Here is a 19,386-nt window from a genome sequence, read left to right as displayed (position 1 = left end):
GTGTGTGTGTGTGTGTGTGTGTGTGTGTGTGTGTGTGTGTGTGTGTGTGTGTGTGTGTGTGTGTGTGTGTGTGTGTGTGTGTGTGCGCGCGGTTCTCGTAGATTTACTTGTTACATGTTGAATTTGATGTCTGTTTCTCATCAATCCCAGGTTATCCAAGCTGTTGCTGCGTCTCCCTGCCCTCAGGCTGATAAGTGCAGCTGTCACCGAGGAGCTGTTTTTCGCTGGGCTCATTGGCAACGTGCAGATTGACAGCATCATCCCTTACATCCTCAAAATGGAGTCCACTGATTATAATAGCCAGGCCGCCTCTGCTGTCTGACACGCAGCTATTTATTATAGCGACACGAGACTGAAGATTCAGTGGCCGCCTATTCACGTCACTGAAAGGTCATAACATAATGACCCAGTTTAACTTGTGAATTTTGTCCTTCATCTGACCCCTTAGGAACCTGTCAGTAGAGCGCAGCTCACAATAAGGACAAATAAAATCAACTCCCAATTGCAAGGAAGCCTATCTGTATCTGCCTGTTCAGGAACAAACCCATTGAAACTTGGATGGTAGGCTTGGTGCGTGCTTTTTATTGTACATAATATTTTATCCTTAAAAGACTCCAGGCCTTGTGTTTTTTTGTTTTGTTTTGTTTTTTGGCAAATCTTGTTTGTACTTTTGACGACATCAGTACGGTTTGTTTTCATACACAGCTTTTTTTATAGTGGTAATTATTAAGTAATTAAGAAAAAAAAAGTTGTCATAATGTGAACTGAATTGTGAGATCAATTAAAGTTAAAACTTTTATTTTTCATTTGTTTGCCAGTCCAAAGGATTGGCAACATCGCTTTTCAAAAAACTGACGTCATCTGGATCTGAAGTATTTGTGTATATAGCTTTGTATATAGAATTGACCAAGGCTAACGGGCAGCACTTGGTAGTTCGTGGGTTTCATCTTTTTTTGGACAAATTCACACGAACAGAAAATGATGGTCATATCATTTGAAAATAAAAACATCTTTCAAACATGATTGTCAGCAGGAGTTGACGGCACTGATTATTTTGAATGAATGATACTTTTATATAGCGCACACAAATATAACACGTGTTTTGCACCATTACGAGTCATGTTAAGAAAACTTTGCACATAAACAGGTTTTGTTTTCATTATCATTCAGTTTTAGGTGAAAATATTTCAGTCATGACTGCAAAAGTGCTTTAAAAATACAGCCTCACTGGAGAAAGACAACAGCTTGTGAATTGTGATAATCTGCAGATGGATGAACATTCATACTTCAATAAGAATTTAATAGTGTAGTTGTTTACATATTTACCTAACAAGCAAAAGTTCCCAGATTCATTTGCAGGAGGAGACATAAATCCCTTTGGGGTTGCATCCAGTGCACAAAATCATGCAGAGTTGCCTGCTATGGTGACCCCGTATGAATAAGGCAGCATCTGAAAGTAGCTTTCTAGAAGTAAATGAGACAAATGTTCTTGAGCATGCAGAGACAAAGCTCAAACACCATTTTAAACACTTTTCTCATGAACTAAATCATTCTCAGAACGAAACTGGCTCAAAGTGGTTGACCACAAGGGGTTTGTAAACCCACTGTCTCATGCAAAGCAGAAAAGCCCACTATCAAAAGGCCATTTAACTGAGATCTATTCAGAACTTCACAGAGAAATAACGCTAACCCTAGCTATGTACTCATAAGTGCAGAGGGCTGATCAGGTGATATTTGTCACATTTATATTTTCAGTGGCTTCCTCTCCGCCACAGCGCTGAAAGCATCCAGTTTGCAGCCAATCCCAGAGCCAGCCTTCCTAATCAGTTTATTCAGTCTGTTCAGTGTCACCAGCTCTGATGCTGTCCCCCAGCAGAGTACACAGTGCTTGCCACAGCTTAGTGATAGAAAATCTCCCATCATTTTGTGGCACACACTGAGAGATATCATCTTACCTGGGAAATCAAACTTACTACTCCCCTTTCTGTACACAGCTCTTTGTGTTGGTCCTGCAGTTCAGCCTGTTGTAATCAATGATGATGACGATGGTGGTAAAAGTATAACTTCCAGGGGGGAATAAATGTATTTTGTCAGACTTTTCTCTATATAAGTACATTTAAGTAATGCTTCAAAATAAGAATTTCAGGATGTCTCCTGAGTTGCAAGACCTGTTTCTAGCAGGACTTTGGTTTCACTCAGTCTAAATGCTAATTCTTGGAAGTTGAACCGCTTCTATAAACACACCAGATTGTTTACATGTCCCTTCTGAATTAGTAATACAAAATCTGCATCCTGCCCAACCGACTTATTGTTGTGTTTTGTGTCAAATGACATGACGGTGGAAGATGTTGCAGGGCGCTGTGCTTACAGCTTGTGTTATAAGCTCATCAATGTTTAATCAGAGCTCAGCGCATATACGTAACTGAACGGAGGACAGTGTCTGCAGGCTTTGTGGTAGTTACACCATGGGTGTGTCCAGCTAATTAAAAGCACAGATAGGAGCATTAAAACTTGATGAACAAATGAATGATGTTGTCTGCTGCTATTTTTTGGAAGTCCATTGTCCAGTGTATCCCAGAAGCTTCTTTGTGTGGTTCTCCTTAGTCCTGTCAAACTAGTTCATCGCTTTATTCACCACCTTTGAACTGCATAAGCTCCTGCATATCAATGTGTGATGCAAACCAGTTAAGAAATGGGAAACAACACGGTAACTGTTAAGGTTCGGGGATTTGTGATGCAACACGAGCCTGAGTGTTTATGGTGGATTAGCTCATTCTGAGCTGAATCTGAATGAAAGAACCAGTTGGGTTGTTCTCATGGCCTCTGGGGTGTCTGTGCAGCTGGGAGGGGTGAGGAGGAGGAGGGGGGGGGGGGGGGGGGGGGGGGGGGGGTAGTGTTGAAAAACAAGGTGACAGAACCGGTTATATGTAAGCCAGATTCTTTTACATCAAATTGAAATACTTCTTGGAGGGAAACATCAGCACGATATGTTAGTTATGCTGTCGGTTTATCTAAAATGATCAAACTTGCTGTGAGTATCATCAGGCCAAACCTCCTTCCTTCCTGTTAGGCCTGCTGATTGTCTGGTTATAGATACATGCAATCATCACCCTATTTTACAACATTTTTCACTTTGCAGCGTGTACTGCTTAGTTTTCTTCCGCATTTTGACTGCCACCCTGTTTTTCACCACTTAAGCTGAAATATTATCACGTAATAACCGGCATCACATTTTTTTTTGCACTTTTGCACTTTCATTTCTTGTATTTATTTTTGCACAGTTTTAAAAATGACCGCATCGTTCAATGGAATTAACCCTACAGTAAGAAACAAAGGGTTTGTTCCCCACAAGTAATTACTTTAATAGTTTATATAGATTGGTTTTGAATACATGTTCATCGGTGTATTTTTTACAACGACACAGTAAGTAATATCTGAGTGAATCCTCATGCACTTTGTGATACTTAAATTTTCAAAACTTCATAGCTCAGAGGAAAAAAAACACTTTTTTTCTTTTTCACACCACAACAACACCACATTAACAGCTGGTTACTAGTAACCCAGTTTCAGTACTACTTCTTTTTTTAACTGCTCCCTTCAGTGGCCCCTACTGCAGATCATCCGCACCCTTCTCTACATGTCCTCCTTCATGACATCCATGAGATTCTTTGATGTGTGTTGATCCATGCTCAATCATCCAGCTCAATCCCACAAAACTCTGTTCACTTTTGGTCGTAGGAACATTTTCATCACTCATCCAAGTGACTTCTTCACCCTCCTCTGTTGTCCTTTCTCCCTCCATATACTATATTGGACATCCTTTGTCCAATATAGTCACTCTCCCTCCTCTGCACACGTCTGAACCAAGTCAGCCAAGTGTGCCTCCTTAACTTCGTCTCCAAACCACAGTCTCCAACTCATCCTTCTATCTTTCAGTCAGTGCTGCCACCTCCAAAACACACATAGAATAGAATAGAATAGAATTCAACTTTATTGTCATTGCACATGCACAGGTACAGGGCAACGAAATGCAATCTGGTAAACCTTCCCTTTCACACTTTGCTAAATTTAAAAACTCAGCCCTTCAGAAAATGTATGCATTATTCAGCTGACTGAATGACTTAGGTAATGCTCTGTAGGGTAAGTAGAACCCAATTCAGGATGTGCACTTTGATACTTCAAGAGCAACAAATGAGCTTTTAAACTGATATTTGCAACAGTAATTTTAAACCACAGTCCTTCAGCTTTTACTCTAGCAAATGCTCTCAAGAGTTCAATCGATGATAACTAGATTGCCTGCTTATAATGCATTTTTTCCCCTTTAATAACACACGTAGGCTAAGTGGTTTAAATATTCATAAGTTATTATCTACTTTTACTTTCCAAAACGAGAATCCTCCATTTATAATATATCTAAAACCGTATTTAATGCGCATATTTCTAACTACAGTACCTTTAATTGTTGTGGTAATAAAGAGAAAGAGAGAAAAAGAGTTTCAACGCTGTGTTATCTTCAGCAGGCAGGTACGTGTGTTTAAAGAGTTAACCCCTCCTCTTTCAGCTGAACCACCCTTCAGAGAGACGAGTGGGCGGGGTTTAGGTTCACGCGCAGTTTTGTTGAAGGGAGCAGCCAGTGCACGGGTGAGTGAGTGAGTAAGGGAGTGAGAGAGAGAGAGCAAAAAAGGGGGGCTAAACATGGATACGAGTTTAGGCGACAGTTGTAAACTAGTCCTGACACCGAAGTGACGACCCACCAGCTCCTAACTGGCCACTAACTGGAGGTTATTATGCCCAGCGCAAACGTGTCCGTGCGAAGTTTGTCCGAAGTCGAGAAATACCTCAGCAGCAGCACCAGCAGCAGCCGGATGGTGAGTGTGTGAATGACTGTTTTTGCAGCATTGTTGTGTGATGAACGGCAGGACCCGTACTGTACCAGCGATGCATTGTTGCCTCTCGAGCTCCACGTCATGTGAAACCGACAGCTGCGCCGCTTTTAAAGCTGCGTGTTTCCCCGAACAAAGAGCTTTCAGTGAGCCGCTCTCATACAGATACCGTAGAAAAGGGCATGTCTTCATGGGGATGTGAAGGGACTCCGAGGCTGTGAACTCCGGGCTACCGAAAGCGGTTGATCCTATGGTTTAATAATAATCTGAAAAGTTTTATTGATTCTTAGAGACACACGCCCACCACTCCTAAATATGGTTTCTAAACACAAGGGTGGTAAGTTTAGTGGAAGCATGCAAACATATTAAACCAAACAAACACGTGACTCCTTAATACATATTCCATGCATTTGTTCATTTTCGAGGCTATGGTTTGTGATCCTGCTGTGTTGCTCACAGGTGTGGAGTCTGCCCGATATGTGAGTCAGCCTAGAAGACCAATATTGGGTAAATGCTCAGTAAGGCCAGCTGGTATGAGGACCAGCTTTAAGTTGCGAACAAGTTTATGAAACGTATTGTTGGAAAGTAAATTATGAGCTGGCCATTTTCCCCCATTGTTTCCAAGAATATTGGCTGGGTTATCAGTTTTGCTATCAGCAGAACTAATAGTCTGAGCGGAAACTTAATAGCTTAGGTAGTGTGTTTGTTATAAGCTACTGTACTGCGCTGCGTCTTACAGGTGCTTCTGTGTTTGTGCTCAGTGACTCAGTTCATAACCTTGTTTTTAAAGGGTAAAAAAACATAAACTCTCATCCATCCCCACCTTACTGACATGCACAGCTGTGAAAAAGTGGTAAGTAGAACCCACGGAAAGGGTTAACTTAAAAACAAAAAACAAACATATTTGGACACGTAAACAGCTTATTGTTTTTTAAACAATCAAAGAGATATACTCAATCAAGTGATACATAAAATCAATATTTTCTAGTGATTTCTCCCAATTTAAGCAAATAAAAAGCAGGTCAGTCACACAGAAAAGGTAAATACGCTCCCCGCATTTATTCGACTTTCAAATCAATTAGAATCAGTGCCTGCTGTTCCCTTTGCAAGTCTGTCATGATGATTGCTCGTAAATTTGAAAGATCATCAATTCTTTCTTGGAAAGATGTTCACTTTAAAGAAAAAATCTAAAGTAAGTACTGAATATTTAACATGTAATATGCGCACTCACTGCTAATTTTCCCAGGAAGCTGGTGTCAGAGACTGATAAGAAACTATGCAAAGTACCTACAAGAAGTCGGTTCCTCTACAGGGGACAATACAAGTTTCTCAGGCGAACGGCTTGCTTACTGACTTTTTCCACCAGGGAATATTTTTGCCGAATCGGTCTTTGTAAAAACAGCTATGGTGTTGTTCAAATACAAACCTTAATCAGCAAACACTGTATCAAATATTTGCTTGTTCAGAGCAACCTATTCTGATTGGATTTATTTACTATTTCACAACCATATGAGGATCCCAGCTCATCTATATTAAAGCGATAACAGCAGATATTTAAAGGAAACTATACCATAATATATTCTTTTGATAGCGCAGTTGAGTTTTCTTTGTGGTCAGCGACCACATAAGTTAGGATTTCAGATGTAGATGAAGGGTAAGGAGGATTATATCACAAAATCTCCTGATGACTCATATTACAATTTCATGAAAGTAAGGAAAAAAGAAAGTTTTTATTTATATGCTTATATCCTCAAAATCTTAAGAGTACACAGTATCAGAATGGCACTTAACTCAAGTCCCATGACAAGTCTTTTAGCTGAAAGAAACTTGACAAAAGTAGCTAACTAAAACTGGGTGGATAGGGGGAAAACCACACGAGGAGTCAGAAGTCCCCTAATGGCTGGGGCAGATCTGTTATCTGTTAAAAGCCAGAAACTTTAACACATAAAACGTGTGATTCTTTCGCTGCTTCAGTAAAGTGGCATGAAGCAGCAAACTGTTTCTAATTTTCAGTATGAACCTTTATATCTGACACCCAGTCACTAAAAAGTGCTATTACGGGTTTTTTCCCCCTTTTTTTAGGTTCCTGTTAATAGACTGAATTTAAACTGAATTAAGAGTATAAGTAATTGAAATCGATCACTTCTCCCCTGGAGTACAGCTTGAAAGAATCATGCGGAATAACTTTATAGCCGGATTCTTATATAAGCAGTCAGACCAGTTTTGTTATAATCGCTAACACAGTAAAGTGGATCAGCTCATCTGACTGTTAGCTGGTTTATTAATGCTGTGCTGTGTAGTTTTGCTTTTCCTCATTTTGTTGCCCGTAAATGGCATTCCAGTTTTGTTTCTCAAAAAGCCATTGTGCAGCAGATATAGTGGGTTAGAGGCCAAAAATGATGCAACTTGGCTTTTCGTGGCTGGCTTCCAGAGACTGCCTTTAACCCTTACTGAGTGGTGGCTCTGCTGAGATTGTGGCATTTCTCCGTGACCCAGCTCTCCATATGTGAACTGTGCCCTTTACCTGTAATGCTATTCTCGCATGCGTGTTATCGTGCAAAAGGTGCACATTGACCTTCACGTCGGCATAATATTTAGATGTTGTGCATTGTATGCCAGAGTCCTTAAATAAAAGTTTTTAAAGTAGGTCCTGTGTGTTTCTTTTTAAGGCTAAAGAAGTGCTTCAGTCCTCAGTGGCTCTGTGATGTAGTGCTTTAATGAAAGATCTCCTGTTCGATGCCGGGAGGAGACACGAATCCTTTTAGTGTTGTTTCAGGAAGAGAACCAGTGTTATAAAAAAAAAAATCTGCCAAACCAAACATGCAGAGCTACCTGCCGTGACACCTCGCGAATAAGGGAGCAGCCGAAAATATCTTTTGAAGTGTTCGAGTCCTCGCCAGCCTCGTTACATCAACGGTTTTGGTCACTTGAATATAGTTGCGTATTTATCTTAATTGAATCCCGCTCAATACTCTCTCAGTCACTGGAGGCAAGCAGGCACTAGTAAGTGTTAATGGACTATTGATTTAGTCCTGGAGCAGCTTGTCTTCTAAGATAATAGTGAATATGTCTTAAGCAATTAATTCCCCTGACCCCCTGGGGATCATTCATTCAGGGAATTTAAGACTTTAGACTCTGTTGCAAGTTTCCCCATTCCTTTTAGTCCAATAAGGTGCACAGTTTGGCCCCTCAGTAAAGAAAGCAATCAAAGTTTGACCACATATGCAGCTGTGGGATGCAGATGAGAGGAGAGGGCGGAGGGGGGAGACGCCGGGTCAGGTTTCTTTAAAATGAAAGATGTGCTCCTTGTCCCTCTCACGCTCCATATCGCTGGTTTTCTTCCTGTTTCCCTGTGTGAGCCCTGAGTGGGAGAGCGTCTGTATCCATGAGGATCAGCTGGAGGGAATACCAATAAGCATCGAGGGCTTCTTCCCCTCTGTGATTCTGTTCTCGGCTGAAGGGACGGTTTTGTTCCATCTCTTCAAGTGTGCCAGCTCCGTTGCCTTGTTTGTGCGTGTTTACTTGGGCGTGCCAAGAGCCAGTGACAGCACACCAAACACCAAATGTTTTGTCATTTGGATCCAGTTACATCAAACTGGTGCAAACACCTGTGCTTGTATTTGAATGTGCTTGTGCACTTGCATGACCAGGCCCTGTGAACTGATGGTTTCTCTAGATTGCAAAAGGGATTGTGAGTACTAGCAAACATTACTTCCTGGTATTGGGGACAATGTGTTCCTGTTTGCATAAGAAAATGTCTGTGGTTATAATAATGTTCACTCAAACTGAAAGGGGCAGTGGGTTCAGCAAGATGAAAAGAAATCAGCTGCACGTTCAATCAATCTAAACCAATATTTATTTTATCCATACTACTCAGAATTTAGTAAACATCCCCTGCATATCCACCCAGTTCTAAATAATTTGTGAGCTCTCACCCTTGCTCTTCCTCAGAACTTAAATGCTGAATTGCTGCTCAGTCTGTTTCTCGTGGTGGTGCAGTGGGCAGATGAGTGCGAGGCCTGCCTTTGCATGAAAAATTGAATCACTAACTAGATCATTGATCCAAGAGAGAGTACACTTCAGTGCAAGATAAGCAGCATCTGCAGCGACTTTGCCCTCGAACTGTAGCTAAGTTTTGAGTGGGTTTTCTCAGGCCTAACAACACACAGCGTTTCCTTGTTGGGTTAAGATTGAGGCTAATGCAGATGGATCTTTATGTTATGCTATCAAGCGAGGTCAGGGCTTATTAAATGGGTCATGGTGCTGGACAGACTCTGTGTGCTATGTAGGACAGCGTGGGAGGGGGAACAGGGGGCTCATGCAGGGTTGAGTTGTGAAGGAGGCACCCTGAGGGCACGGAGGACTCCTGCTGATCCTGCTGTTGGAGATGATGATGATGATTGGGATGATGTGTGCTGCTGAGCTCTGTTTGGGGGCAACCTCTGTTCCTGTCCTTTTTATATCTGTTTCAGTTCTCTCTCTCTGCCTTGTTTCCCGCTCTCTGTTTTCTTCTTCTTCTGCTCTACTGACACACTAAAATCTATTTGTGAGTCAAAACACCAGTGGGTGTATTGCCTGGCTTGCTAATTCAAAAGACAGCATCTCGAAGACTTTATTTAGGGTGAGAACACACCTCATTTGTAGTGATAAAACATATTTTAAAGGCACGATTAGAGGGGATCAAAAATGTAACCGGGATCTCACCGGTCTCTGGCTGTGCAAATGTTTTTGGAGAAAGTGAGTGAAAAGTAGGGCAGCTCCTCAGCAGATTTGGGGAGGACATTTTCATCAGCGTGAGCCTACTTCATTTAGCAGGACCACTCATCCGCAGAGACCTTCAGATTGCTCCTGCGGTTATTCAGAGTGGTTTGAAATTTTAAGTAGCAGCAGCAGTGGTGGTGCAGATGTGCTTATTAAATTGAAATGATACAATTTCATCAATCTCGTGTGAGGAAATTGCCAGCTGTCATACTTGCAGATGGTTTCCAGAATGTAAAAAATGTCTGGGTTATGTTATTTAGGTCGCTCTCACGATTATGGCCTCATCCAGTTAAAAGACACTTGTGTTTATATCACAAAGTTCCTTGTTTTATCATTTTTAAGCTTGAAATTCAGGTGCAGTACAAGTGTGGAAGTTTTATCAATACCCTTTACATAAATCTTACTGCAGGCCTCGGCAGTGATTCACCAGTGGTTGCCAGGTTTCCATCTGATCTATTTTGCACTTGTTCCATATTTATGTTATCTCAGCACATTGAAGCAACAGAGTAAGACCCCTGTGCTCAGTGTTTAGCCCCTAATGGTGCAGAGGACAATATTGAACATTTCCAAAGTAAATGCTAGTGGTGGGAGAGCGCCTGAGGAGCTAGCTTTGTTCAAGCACTGCAGAAATAGCATGCAGTCTAAGCTGTCTGGTGGAACAGGCAGTTCTTTGTGACTGTCATGAACTCTGAAAAGATTTGGTAATTTGAGTGAGCAATACAGCAGCTTACTTTACACTTCCTCTTAAGCGAGGCAACATTAAGTTTCTTATTGTTTTGTATGGAAATCAGGTTTGACTAAAAGGTCGGTTTATATGTGAAACCTTTTGTTTGGTGGAGAATTAGAGCCTTCACAGCCGATGGGGCAAGACCACAACTGGATGCAGGGTTCGTCTGGCTTTACGTCAGGCCAGTGATTCTATATGCAGTGGCTCAGTCCTGGACAGGGCAGAGGTAGAACATGACAAAGTAAGCTTTTTTCTCTGCAGAGAAAGACTTCTGTGTTCAATAAGGACAGATGCCAGAGAGAGTGTGAGAGTAGGATGAGGACAGAGGCTGAAAAAAACCCTGGCTTGCTTGTAGAAATAAGCGTGCTGTTCTCCAGTTACACACTACACATAATGAAGAATATACTGTGTAATTACAGACAAATATATATATTTATATATGTGTGTGTGTGTATAAATGACATTAGTTTAAATCCATGATGGCAGCTTAATGCTGATTTTGCCTTTGCAACAGGCTCATAATGATGTTTAACAAGTGTAATTGTTACTGTTTTCACAATCTTAGCTGAGCCTGTTAGCATTCCAACATTTGCTGATTTGCACTAAATCAGTGATTCTCTAATAGATGGATGCTGTGGAGTTAGTTTGTCCTCTTCATTCCTAGAGGAAGTAATGGATCTGTCAGCTCAGCCATCACAGTTTGCCACCATGGTTTTTTTTTGTTTTGTTTTTTGAGCTGATCATGTTATCCCAGTGGTGTCCTTCTTAGAGGGCTCAGTTCAAGGGGAGCATCCAGGATGGGTGAAATGGTCTGAAACTAACATGGCTAGCTTGAATCTTATATTATAATAAATAAAACAACAGTTTAACTTTAGCTTTTAAGTTTTTGTTTGTGTATTATTAAAACATGATTAGTTTGCTGATTGTTGATTAAAGTATACTTGTTTCTGGGGTGGAAGTAACTTTTTGGACTTTGAAAGCAGAGACCGAACAGAACACGTTTGAGGAACATGTCACTAACCATGCCATTAGTGGCATTGTTGACTTTTTGACCCGATGATGGCATTACAAAGTCACGATACATATTATACATATTCCTGGGATCACAGATATGTATATATAAATTATGTCACAGTTCATCCAGTGGCTGCTGAGGATTGCAGTCTGCACCAACTTAACCAACAGCTTCTTCTAGTAATAATCAGTTCTTCCCTAACTTATCAGGCTATCAAACAAGTTTGACTAGTTGAGCGTGAAGTCATAGTGCCAGCAGCAGGTAAATGGAATTTACCTCCTTTACCTGACCTCATACTCTGTTTACAGGCAGTAAACTGAATTTACTTGTGTAATAGGATACCTTGAATGAATAGCAATGAATAAAACAACAGCGTAACCTCACTTTGTATGTTTGATTGCATATTATCAGTGCTTGATTAATTAACTGATAGTTGATTAAAAGTCTTTTTTCCTGGTGTGGAAATAATTTTTATTTTTGGACTTCTAAAGTTGCTGCCAGAAGTTCCCTTTAAGAACAAGGCACTGAACATGCTATTAGTTGCGTTGATAGTTAGGTTAAATATTGGGGAAAATTGCCTTGTTGCCTGATGATGGCATTACAACACCAGTAGATATATATTCCTGGAGTCATAGTTATGTGTGCTAAATCATGCAGCATGTCATTCAGTGGCTGCAGACTGATTACAGTCTGCATCAACGTGACCACAAGCATGGCTACAAATATACGTGAAGCTGTTTGTGCTTGTTCACTGTGGTACAAACACCGTGCGCTGCAGTAATAATCATGTCATTAGATTCTTGCCTTCACATTATTAAACCAGTGTGGCTAGTTTGGTGTGACATCATAGAGCCAACAGCAGGTAAATCCTATTCACCTGTGTAATTGGATACCTTGAATTAAGCTGAATTCAGAGAGATGGTCCCGCTGACTGTGTTTTTGTTTTAGTCTGAGCAGTGTTTTTCAGTGTGTGCACCAGGCATGTACTCATACATCATCCTGTAAACCTTCTCTCGAGGTTCACGTGGGAGTCATGTGTTGAGAAGTTTCATTATGTGGTTAACTGTGGGTGCATTTGCTGATGTCAAGATACTTAGCTTGCAATAAGTGACCATTACGTGGCGATGCTGAAATGCTAAGCAAGATTGAGCCTGCTTGAGTTAGCTGTTTATTTACTAACTAGCGGTGTTACATTTGTTAAGGATTAGTGCAGTTTTGTGCTGCCTATAGTGCTTATTGTACAACACTTAGTGTAAGGCTTTAATAGCTTACACCCTCTTTCACTACAGGGGTGTTGCACTGTGATCAGCTTGCAAGACGAAATGGTTTGTGGAGCCACCGATGGGCTGCAGTTTTTTTTTTACACTTTAAGCGACACTTCTGCTCTTTAAAGTGCAGCTTAGAAGCATGATTACATTTTTGCTTCTCTGCTTTCCTACAGTTTCCTCATAACGGGATGTCTTCTAGTTCCCTAGTAAATGCAATCTTGCTTACTCAGCCTGTATATATTATGCTTACTTCCTCAAACCTACAACAGAGTACAAAAAGTGAGCATAACGTTCAGCTTTAATCACAAAAAACGGTTATTAACTGTAAAACTAGGGTACATTGTCTGGAATAGGGATTTTCTGCTGCCTTGCGCCTTTGTGTGACATTATCACTGACCTACATTAGATGTACATGCTCCACTTCTTTCACACATACTAAGAGTAGTTGTATGAATTTTGTCAACTGTTTTTTTAATCTATATTATAAACAAACAGGATTAAATTCTGGCTCTTAAAATGTAACAGATTTTCCAAATAAGAGCATTATAGACACACCCAGATGGCCTCACAGTGTGAAATGCTGAATAGTGCTTGAGCCAGAGATTACTATGTGGAAATATTGTATTTTCTTGTATGTATCTAAGAAAATAATGATGTTTACCCCAATTATTTAAGCTAGTAATTTGAAGCAAATGAGCACCTGAAAACATCGGATTCATAGTATGAGCAGTTGGTCACATGTGCTTTTACTTTACAGCTGCAGCTGTAGATTGTAATGCTTAGTTAAAAATGCTGACCTACTTTTAGGTTGTTTAGCATAGCTGTGTCTCTGTGATAATGATAAAGACCCTCTGTATTAAAGACTCGTACCCAGGAAGTGTACATGTAATTTTATTGTCGAATAAAATAATATGATCAAATTTAAAATTGGGGCCAAAACTAGAAAACAGGCCCTGATCTTAAAAAGGGGTAAAATAAAAGCCTTACTTTTTGAATTCAGACTTTTTTAGTTGGAAGTCTTGATAAAATATTTACTTTCCCAGAATGCTGTGGGGTTTTTTTTTATTAAGCAGAGTAAAAGGTAGTAAAAGGTCCTTCCTGTAAATGCACCAGTTTAATACATTATTTACACTGAAAAATATATCTCTTGTAAATTACAGTAAAATGCTGTCATCTACATTTAAAAGCATGAAACAGTTATAGGATACCTACTGCAATTGAAAACAGTGGATTTGTGCGATGAGTGTCCGTAGATTATGTGCCTTGTGTGTGTGGTACGATGTGCGTTTTACTTTTCTTTTTTGAATTTTGGATGGTTGCTTGTAGTGACAAGCATGTATGTGTGTATATATTTTGGAGGTGGTGCAAGTCCAGTGTCTCTTAACTGAGAAAGGAAAAATCCTTTATTCTACTGTGAGATGACCAGTAGCTTGTTTTTAATAGCAGCGCTGTGGTATTGACTGATACTTGACTGTACCAAATTTCATATATTTTTGCTTAATTTTTGATTTTCTTCTTTTGTAGGACCGGAGTAGAGAGAGCAGTTTTATAGGCCTCCCGCTGTCAATGCGCCGGGGTTCTTCAGAGAATAATTTGGATCTGGAGCTCAGTGATGGAAGTTCCTATCCTGCTCTCGGCTTTGAGGTCCAGCGTAGTCGCTCGTGCTTGGACAGCCTCCAGCAAAAGATACTGAAAGTCACAGAACAGATAAAGATCGAGCAAACGACACGAGATGAGAATTTAGCTGAGTATCTGAAGCTCATGGACAGTGCGGACAAGCAGCAGGTGGGGCGCATCAAGCAGGTGTTTGAGAAAAAGAACCAGAAGTCAGCTCAGAACATTGCCCAGATGCAAAAGAAGCTGGAACAGTACCATCGAAAGATGAAAGACAGTGAAAACTATCAAAGCCCTCCCGCTCGCTCTTCCTCTGTTAAACACAGCACCATACCCCGGGAGTCACCCAGACAGCTGAGGGACATGACAAGCAGTGGCCGACACCCGACCATGGACAAGATTAAAACCATTGGACCAGGTGTTTCGCTGTCTCCTCCTTTCTTCTTCAGCAAGCCCAGAGAGTTCGCCAACCTCATCAGGAACAAGTTTGGCAGCGCTGATAACATTGCCCACCTCAAAACCACTCTGGACTCTTCTTCTCCACTGTCCACTGACACTGAAGTGAAGGGACTGAGTAACAGCACCTCTATAGTGGGCAAACCCAAGTATCCCAGTGATGACGAGTGCTCCTCAGGCAGCGCTTCTGTTTCAGACAATAATGGAAACCCAGCAGGGGCAGGAGCGTCTGCAGGGCCGTGTCAGAGCCAAGCTAAGGGGGATCAAACAGGGGAAGACAACCAGGGCAGACTTGCCCTGACCCTGGAGGAGGTGAGGGAGATTAAAGATGCCCAGAATCAGCTGGAGGAGGATATAGAGGAGTTAAAGGCACAGTTCGAGAGAGAGTATGGCGTTATCAGCCAATCACTGCAGGATGAGAGATACAGGTACGATTACACAACTTGGCATTTCATTATTGTTAAATAACAATAATAAGAACAGACATACCAATATAAAATGTTCATCTAAAATAAACAAGCATAACTCTAAGAGAATTTGAGATAACAATAAGCTTAATACCACGTGTCATTAACCACTTTAAAATCCGCAGTGATATGAATATTAACCATCCCCTTGTGTTGACTGGCAGGTATGAGCGTTTGGAAGACCAGCTGAACGACCTGACAGAACTTCACCAGAATGAGATGGCAAATCTGAAGCAGGAGCTGGCCAGCATTGAGGAGAGGGTGGCCTACCAGGCTCACGAAAGGGCCAGGGACATACAGGTAAATAGTGGTGAATCTACTTATGTTGCGATGCTTCACACATAAGCAGCACGTAAGCTGGATCGCAAAAATACACCATGCCTGTAAGTGTCTAATATCTCAGCACATGGCCATTGTCATCTGTCCAAGCGGCCTCTCTCTGCTGATGCAGAAGAATTCTTTTAGAGGAATTTGGGTAATTGAGTGTTTAAAGGTCAGCGAAATGCCCTTTAGCAAGTTGAGAGACGGCCTGACCCATAAAAACCCCTCTCCCCACCTTTCTCAGGAAGCCCTGGAGTCGTGTCAGACTCGCGTGTCCAAGCTGGAGCTCCAGCAGCAGCAGCAGCAGCAGACGGTCCAACTCGAGAGCCACGACGCCCGAGTCCTGCTGGGGAAGAGCATCAACGTCATGGTGGCCATCATCACCGTCATCCTGGTGTGCGTCTCCACTGCTGCCAAGTTTGCCGCTCCACTGATGAGGAGCCGGTATCATGTGGTAGCTACCTGCCTGGGGATTTGTTTTTTGACTGTATTTTGGAAGAACTGGGACCGTTTACAGTATGCCTTAGACAGGTTATTGATGCCTGCTTAGTAGGAAAGAAAACACACTGAAAATATCATTAACACAGATGCTGTAAGTTGTCAGGAGAGGACGGTCTGAGAGGATTGGTTGTACAATCGTCAGAAGACGTAGTCGCCATGCAATTACACAGATCTCTCTTTTTTTAGTCAGACTGAAATAAAACTCTTTTGATTTTTTTCTCCTCTAGAACTTGAATGTGTGTTACTAACTATTTCATATAACATTCATATTATATTTACATAACAGCAAACTCTGCTAGTCAATAGTCAAGAGGGGGGAGGAAAAGTGATGTTTTATTATTGAGTTACTGTTTTAGGTAAATAATCCATAAATAAGATAAAGATGTGCAATTATTCTTTCTCGTTTGTCTTCAGCTTGACTTTAACATAAATCAAACTACACTCAAAAACTCAAACAAGACCTCGGTTGTCGTGTCTTGTTGTCCACGCCTATGAATTTCTAATTCCACTGAAGAGGAACGCTTCCATATTTAGGAATATTTGCATTTATTTGATATTCTGATTGCTAAATATGTGCTAGCAGACATTTCGTTTACACAAAACATAAACTGTTATATGGTTTTTAAGAGGTTTTGCTGCTTGTAGGTAGACTTTGCAAAGCTGTTCCTCAGTGTCCTCAGGCTTAGTTTTAAGGTACATTAACAGGTTGCATGAGAATGAATGACCATATTTTTCTAATTGTGAAAGTAATTGTTTCACTGGAGAATCTGCAGACAAAAATTAGCGACACTGGACATCCTAATTTTATGCATTCTCTTTCTTCTTACTTTTTTTAAAAACGTTGTCTGGCCTTGTTCTAAAGTGCAATATATTTGATTTCCAAGAGCACAGTTTGTTTTTAACAATTACTCTTTTAGGAGTGGGCGATTTTACATCAGTGACAGGGAGCTGGAAGGAAGGAAAACAACACTAATGTTAGCACGAGAGATCCATAACCACGGAAGTCACTGCTGAGCTCTGACAAGACCAGCTGTCTCTTCTCTCAAGGGCCAAAAAAAAATCAATCCATCTGCATTAGCGCATGCTAGTAGTGTAATATCAGCACACACCAGCTCTCTAGCATAGACACAGCACAGCCGCTCACTTGGTTCACTGTATATACAGTAAATAATGTCTTAGGCTTTTTGTTTTCCCTACTTCCACTTTCATGTTGGACTTTTACTAATAATGTGACAGAGAGATGATGGTGTATACTGTGATACAATGCCTTTTTCTGAGGAAAAATGCAATTCCCTTCTTAAAAGAGCAAAAAAAAAAACAACAAAAAAAGCCTTCACTACTCGTAGCAGAGAGGATGCAGGCGAAAAGCTCTCAGTGAAAAACTACAAGCCTATATATTTTTGTCTCTTGGACTTACAGTTGTGTTATTTCATTTTGTCTTGTAAACGTTGCCTACAAGAATTCCACATGAAGCCGTGGACCACTTTTAATGTCTGTCTGCCACAATAATCAGCTATATTTGTCGTCATCTTTCTGTTTTATTGACTGTATGATTTTTTTGTTTTGTTTTGTTTTGTTTGTTTGTTCCCGTTTTGACATGTTTAAAGGAAGTTTTACAAGCAGAACTCAAATCTGGTTTACATGCTGTTTTCATCTCTGGTGCACTATCTGATCAATCAGTTGTATTTTTATGCATCATGTGCCTTCGTCTAACCATTTCTGTTAAATTAAACCTTTTTAAATCAACTTGTTGATGGAATTGGTGTTGAGTGACTGTGATATTTGTGTTGTATTTGGTGTCATTCTGTAAATGTGGACTGCTGTTATAAAACAACAAAGTTCGGTAAAACGCCATCTGAGTAAGATATTTATATCAGCGGAAAAGTATCAGTGTAGTCCTTGTTAATAATACTGATTTTTATTTCTCATTATCTTATTTTCTTATGGGATAAATAAACCTAATTCAAGCAGTCCAAGTATTTGCATGGCTCTTCTACTAAACACTATCTCCTTCATCACCACTAGGGGGTGGTAGTGCTGCACTTTTGACATGAACGTAGGCAAGAACGGGGCAGAGCATTATACAGTCTGCATGGCAGTATTATACACGTTTATTCTTTTTTCTTTAATCTAAATGATAGATTCAGTCAAAAAGAAAAAGAAAGAAAAAAGCCATCACTTCAAACAAATATATAAACTACAAAGATTCACTGAAACAGTAATATTCAAACCAGTGTGGAGAAGTAGTGCCCTGTTCTGAAATTTACAGTTTACCCTGTACAATCACACGTTATTAGGTACACTGGGTTAGCACCAGGTTGTCCCTTCTTTTGGGTTAATTCTTTGGAAACATTCCTCAGAGATTGTGGTTCATATTGTAATCACAGCATCACACAACTGATGCCGTTATTCCTGCATCCAAATCTCCTGTTCCACCACATCCCAATGATGGTCTATTGGATTGGGATCTGCTGACTGTGGAGGCCATTTGAGATGCTTCTCCATAAATGAGCGGTGTGACTCCCATCCGTGTGGATTTTAGCACCCATGGGGCTGATGATCATAGATGCCTTCAGTTTAATGAATGAGCACATTACAGCGATATCAATCAGGCCCGATAGAAAATCACATCACTGTAAAGCTACAATGCCTCTGAAATATTCTTTCCAACCAGATTTTGTTTATTCACTTAACTTTGAATGAACATGAAGCTCTGTGGAAGTCATCCAGATGATTTTGTCTCCTGCCACATCATCACAGTGAATGATCATCAAAGTATTATTTTTTTTAATAAAGTCTAATGTGACTCTTATTTTTTTGTGAAAGTGTAAGTGCTCTTTGCTTGGCTAGATGGTCTGAGAGAGATTTTCTTTGCTACAGAAAGAAATCTGTGATTATCCACCATTGTTCAGCAGACTGGGGCTTTTAATCCTGTCAAACCAACCAAAGCATTTTCTGTTTTTTTTCCCAGAACCAAAAACTGTTAATTAGGCTACTTCTAATGTTCCTGCTCTCCTTGGGACCTTTTTGTTTTTTTTAATTCAACCTGTTTAATAAAAATACTTCAGTAGTCAATGACACATTCTTTTTTTCAGCACCTCAAATTAAAGATGAAAGTGCACTTGACTGATTCGTTTAAATTCTGCTGTGCTGGAACAGAGAGACAAAATCGCAATTTTCTCACTGTCCAAACATTTCCGGACCTAATGGTAAAGTGTAAATTAAAACCTTGTGATAACACTTACTTACCATGACAACTCACCGAGCAGCTGAAAATTAGGCTAAGCAAATAAAATGTAGCTCGCAATGTCCTCTTCCTGAGATGTCATGGACAAGGAAGGAGGAAAAAGGCATTTGAAAGGACACCCCCCCC

General features: G+C 40.6%; 2 protein-coding genes across 5 annotated transcripts in view; both read left to right on the top strand.

Annotated features, from left to right (window-relative positions):
• nr2c1 (nuclear receptor subfamily 2, group C, member 1) overlaps positions 1-1,023 on the top strand; it is a 6,707-nt gene extending 5,684 nt beyond the window's left edge. For all 4 annotated transcript variants that reach the window (XM_005728089.1, XM_005728091.1, XM_005728088.1 and 1 more), the window contains exon 14: positions 151-1,023. In XM_005728089.1, the coding sequence (XP_005728146.1) occupies positions 151-322 (172 nt within the window). In that variant the 3' untranslated portion in view covers positions 323-1,023. The remainder of the gene's footprint in view (positions 1-150) is intronic.
• A 3,595-nt stretch (positions 1,024-4,618) lies between these two features.
• LOC102201800 (transmembrane and coiled-coil domains protein 3-like) lies at positions 4,619-17,759 on the top strand. Its single transcript, XM_005728087.1, has 4 exons — positions 4,619-4,868; positions 14,179-15,152; positions 15,356-15,491; positions 15,757-17,759. The coding sequence occupies exons 1-4, from the start codon at positions 4,788-4,790 to the stop codon at positions 16,060-16,062; spliced, it is 1,497 nt and encodes a 498-aa protein (XP_005728144.1). The 5' UTR covers positions 4,619-4,787; the 3' UTR covers positions 16,063-17,759.
• Positions 17,760-19,386: the final 1,627 nt, after the last annotated feature.

This window comes from Pundamilia nyererei, unplaced genomic scaffold, assembly GCF_000239375.1.
Source record: "Pundamilia nyererei isolate P.nyererei 1_Seehausen unplaced genomic scaffold, PunNye1.0 scaffold00027, whole genome shotgun sequence".
Lineage (NCBI taxonomy): Eukaryota > Metazoa > Chordata > Actinopteri > Cichliformes > Cichlidae > Pundamilia > Pundamilia nyererei.
This window is presented reverse-complemented; position numbering and strand designations above follow the sequence as displayed.